Source organism: Hylobates moloch, unplaced genomic scaffold, assembly GCF_009828535.3.
Source record: "Hylobates moloch isolate HMO894 unplaced genomic scaffold, HMol_V3 SCAFFOLD_279, whole genome shotgun sequence".
NCBI classification, from domain to species: Eukaryota; Metazoa; Chordata; class Mammalia; order Primates; family Hylobatidae; genus Hylobates; species Hylobates moloch.
Genome location: NW_026652554.1, coordinates 33,186 through 37,715, shown reverse-complemented (window position 1 = coordinate 37,715; position 4,530 = coordinate 33,186). Strand labels below are relative to the sequence as shown.

The 4,530-nt window shown below is 38.2% G+C and overlaps 1 protein-coding gene across 1 annotated transcript in view; it reads right to left on the bottom strand.

Moving 5' to 3' along the window:
- Nucleotides 1-818: 818 nt before the first annotated feature.
- Nucleotides 819-4,530, bottom strand: part of LOC116464207 (exportin-1-like) — a gene marked incomplete at its 3' end in the record, with an annotated part of 13,263 nt that continues 9,551 nt past the window's right edge. The window contains 6 exon segments of the mRNA XM_032147499.1: nt 819-978; nt 1,106-1,271; nt 1,356-1,532; nt 1,697-1,835; nt 2,989-3,032; nt 3,035-3,185. Of these exon segments, the coding sequence (XP_032003390.1) occupies nt 819-978; nt 1,106-1,271; nt 1,356-1,532; nt 1,697-1,835; nt 2,989-3,032; nt 3,035-3,185 (837 nt within the window).

Below are 4,530 nucleotides of genomic sequence, written 5' to 3'. Positions count from 1 at the left end.
CCTAGCACTTTGGGAGGCCGAGGCGGGCGGATCATGAGGTCAGGAGTCTGAGACCAGCCTGACCAATGTGGAGAAACCCCCGTCTCTACCAAAAATACAAAAATTAGCTGGGCGTGGTGGCACGCACCTGTTAATCACAGCCACTGAGGAGAATTGCTTGACCCCAGGAGGCAAGGTTGCAGTGGGCCGAGATTGCGCCACTGCACTCCAGCATGGACGACAGAACGAAACTCCGTCTCAAAAACAAACATACACATACACACACCCGCCTCCCCCCAAAAAAAAATGAAAAAAAAAAAAAAATCACCTGATTTTGTTTGTTAGGAATAATTTTACATAGGACAACAGCCTAACAATCTTCTGATCAAGAATCTGTCTCACTATGAAAATTTAACCAGGCTGGGCGTGGTGGCTCACACATATAAAATCATTTTGGGAGGCTGAGGCAAGCGTATCGCTTGAAGCTAGGAGTTCAAGACCAGCCTGGACAACTTGGCAAAACCCCATCTCTACCAAGGGGGGGAGAAAAGGTTAGCTGGGTGTGATGGCGGTGCATGTCTGTAGTCCCAGCTACCCAGGAGGCTGAGGTAAGAGGATCACCTGAGCCTGGGAGTTCAAGGCTGCAGTGAGCGGTAATAGTGCCACTGCACTCGAGCCTGGGCAACAGAGTAAGACCCTGTCTCAAGGAAAAAAGAAAGAAAATTTAATTAGAAACACTTCTATTGGATCCAATAGTTGCCCTCCTATTTCCATTGACACATACAGATTGATACAGCTGTTACTTTCTAAAAATAACATATGCTCAGTGCTTAACATACCTGTTGAGGCTGAAGATCACAAATAATAGTGTTAATGTTGTTCAAAATTTCATCAATAAATGGCATCACTTCTCCAACCTGAACCTGAACGAAATGCCTGCAGCATTTTTGGGCTATTTTAATGAAAGTATCACAAGCCATGTCCTGAACTCCATCATGGGTCTTTAACAAGACAAAAACATTCATTTATTTTGTCCTGGACTCCCATCATGGGTCTCTAACAAGACAAAAACATTCATTTATTTTCTTCAATAAAAATAAAAACAAAATATAGTAAAGAAAGAGATTTACTATGCATGAATTCGAACAGCTTGTTAACTACAGTCTTCAGAAATTTCCAGTGAGCTCTCAAAAATCGTGGATATTAACCTACTATGTACATGATATTTGATGCAATAATAGCTTTATTATCTTTGCCTCTTTTCTGTTCACATAATCCTAATAGATCCTGTAAATAAGACAAATTTATATTATTTATTGTAACAACATAATACTTATTTAGCAATTCTAATTCATACCTATCCCTTGCATACCTTTTAACAGTAACAAGAAATCGTTTTTCATCCTCTGCATGCATTGCTCCACTAATGGAGCCTATTGCCCAACACAATGTATTCAAATTTTTCCATGACCACTCTGTACCATTCACTTGATTGTGAAGCTTCTCTGTCATTATTCTTTCTGTATCTACATAATCCAGATGAGTAAGATAAACTACAAAGAAAAAAATGGTTTCAAATGCAAATAATGAGCAGTTTTATTGATGATTAACAATACGTTTAGAAAATATTTAGAAACTACAAGTACATTTCCTAAAATGTATTTCCACCCCAGAATAGGTTTATAAAGGTAAAGATTAACAGTATTTATTAACTTACCCAATGTTTCCCTCATATTCTTATACAAATTTATGGAATCTGTATCCTTCATGAATTCTCTCACAACTTCTCCTTGATCATTCTCTACAACCAATACTTCCTCTGGTTTAGCCATTCGACTAACCATTAATAAACGGACCTATACTCAACAATATATCAATCAAGAAAAAAATCGTTAGATCACTGAAATCATTAGTGTAGAAGCTTAGTTAAAAACAAACAAAACAAAAAAAACCACAGGCCAGCCATGTGTAGGGATTCATGCCTATAATTCCAACTATTCCGGAGGCTGAGGCAGAAAGGACTGTTGTGGCCAGGAATTTGAGAGCAGCCTGAGCAACACAGTGACACCCAATCTCTAAAACAATAAAAATACTGGGGCTTAAAGCACAACAGAAAAAAACTATGTAAATATAAATAAAGTAAAACTAAAAAATTTAAAATTAGCTAGGCATGGTGGTACGTGCCTGCAACCAATTACTTGGGAGGCTGACACAAGAGAATTGCTTCAGCCTAGGAGTTCAAGATTGTAGTGAGCTATGACCACGCCACTGCACTCCAACCTGAGCCACAGAGCAAGACCCTGTCTCCAAAAGAAAAAATTTTTTGTCACTGTAATTCTACAAAAATGGCTTAACAATTATTTCAGTGTGTTTTAATGTGATTTTTTTTTAACCAACTTTTGTTACAGGAGTATCCTGTGTCTCATTCCTAGACTCTGGTTTAGTAGACTGGCAGGTGGCCAATGAATTTGCCTAACGAAATCACAAGCAATGTTGATACTGAGACAAGGACCACACTCTTGAGAATCAAGGTTCTAGACTCAAGTCTTTTCATGTTCTAGTTTTCCACACTCGTGGAGTTGTTGGGTTCTCTTTTTGTAGCTAATTTATTATTATTATTATTATTATTATTTTGAGATGGAGTCTCGCTGTCGCACAGGCTGGAGTGCAGTGGCGCGATCTCGGCTCACTGCAGGCTCCGCCCCCCAAGGTTCACACCATTCTCCTGCCTCAGCCTCCAGAGTAGCTGGGACTACAGGCGCCCACCACCTCGCCTGGCTAATTTTTTTATTTTTAGTAGAGCCGGGGTTTCACCGTGTTAGCCAGGATGGTCTCGATCTCCTGACCTCGTGATCCACCTGCCTCGGCCTCCCAAAGTGCTGGGATTACAGGTGTGAGCCACCGCGCCCGGCCATAGCTAATTTATTTACATAGATTAGAAGTATTTGCATTCAGACCTCAAAACCACAGTATGCAACAGGAAGAACACTCTACCAACCACTCTGTTACCTTGAATAACATGGGCAAATATAGCTGTCTCCTGGGAGGAACATAAAATGTTGACTTCCAGAAAGCAATGGAGAGGCAGATGTAGAGAATGGACTCTCTCTATAAAGTTCAGCAGCCAAATGATTCCAGTATTCGAGACAAATTTTAAAGATTTCAGTTTCTTCTACTTCAGATACCAAGAACATATAATGAAGGGCCTACACAGAAGACCAAAACTATTAAAATAATTCTTAAACATTACCAACTTCAAATTGCTTTTCACTTGTTATACCTTAAGGGAAAATAAAAATTCATGTTTTCCTCATCACAACTCAGATTTCAATACTTATCAAATAGACAGTAAACTCTGGAGTAACTCTGCTTCTTCTGACATGCCCTAAAGCACTTCAAAAATCTCTCACATAGTTGTTGATCAATACGTATTTTTATCATGTCTCCTAATGGAACGACATTTACTTAAAAGGCCTTGGGTGCCAATAGGCAAGTGGTATCAACAACCCAAATGTGCCATCACAGAGGAGAGAACAAACAAAATACTGAATATTTATACAATGAAAATATTCTTCAGCCATGATAAAAAGTGAGGTATTGATACAGGTTACAACATGGAAGAACAATGAAAACATGACGCCAAATAAAAGAAATCAGACACAAAAGGTCACATGCATGATTCCCTTTATATGGTATAATCAGAATAGATACATCTACAGAGACAGAAACCAAAATAATGGTTGCCAGAAGTTGGGGAGAGAACAAAGGAGAAAGTGACTGTTTTATGGGTAAAGGGTCACCTTTGGGTGATGGAAATGTTTTGGATCTAGGTATTAACGGTTGTATAACATTGTATATATACTAATATGCTGCTGAATTGTGTGTATGTATGTGTATATATATATATTTATGTTTACATATATATATATACACTTAAGTTTACATATATATATACACACTTAAGTTTATATCTATCTATATATATTTTTCTATTTATGGGGGGGGGCGGGGAGAGATTTTCTTCCTTCAGACAGAGTCTTGCTCTGTCACCCAGGCTGGAGTGCAGTACTGTGATCTTGGCTCACTGCAACCTCAGCCTCCTAGGCTAAAGCAATTCTCGTGCTTCAGCCTCCTGAGGAGCTGGGATTACAAGCACGTGACACTAATTTTTTTGTATTTTTAATAGAGACGGAGTTTCACCATGTAGGCCAGGCTGGTCTCGAACTCCTGCCTCAAGTGATCCACCCACCTCCGCCTCCCAAAGTGCTGGGATTACAAGATGAATTGTATATCTTTAAATGAACAAACGTATGTTATTTGAATTAAAACTGAAATTTTAAAATAAGGTCTTTGGAATTTTAACCTTAGAAATGATGTAATAATTAATGGGTACAGGAAATCAACATGGCACATGGATACATATGTAACAAATCTGCACACTGTACACATGTACCCTAAAACCTAAAGTATAATAATAAAAATTAAAATTAAAAAAATGATATAATAATTAGTAATTTAATTTTCATTATAAATTTTTAGTCCTAGCTTTTT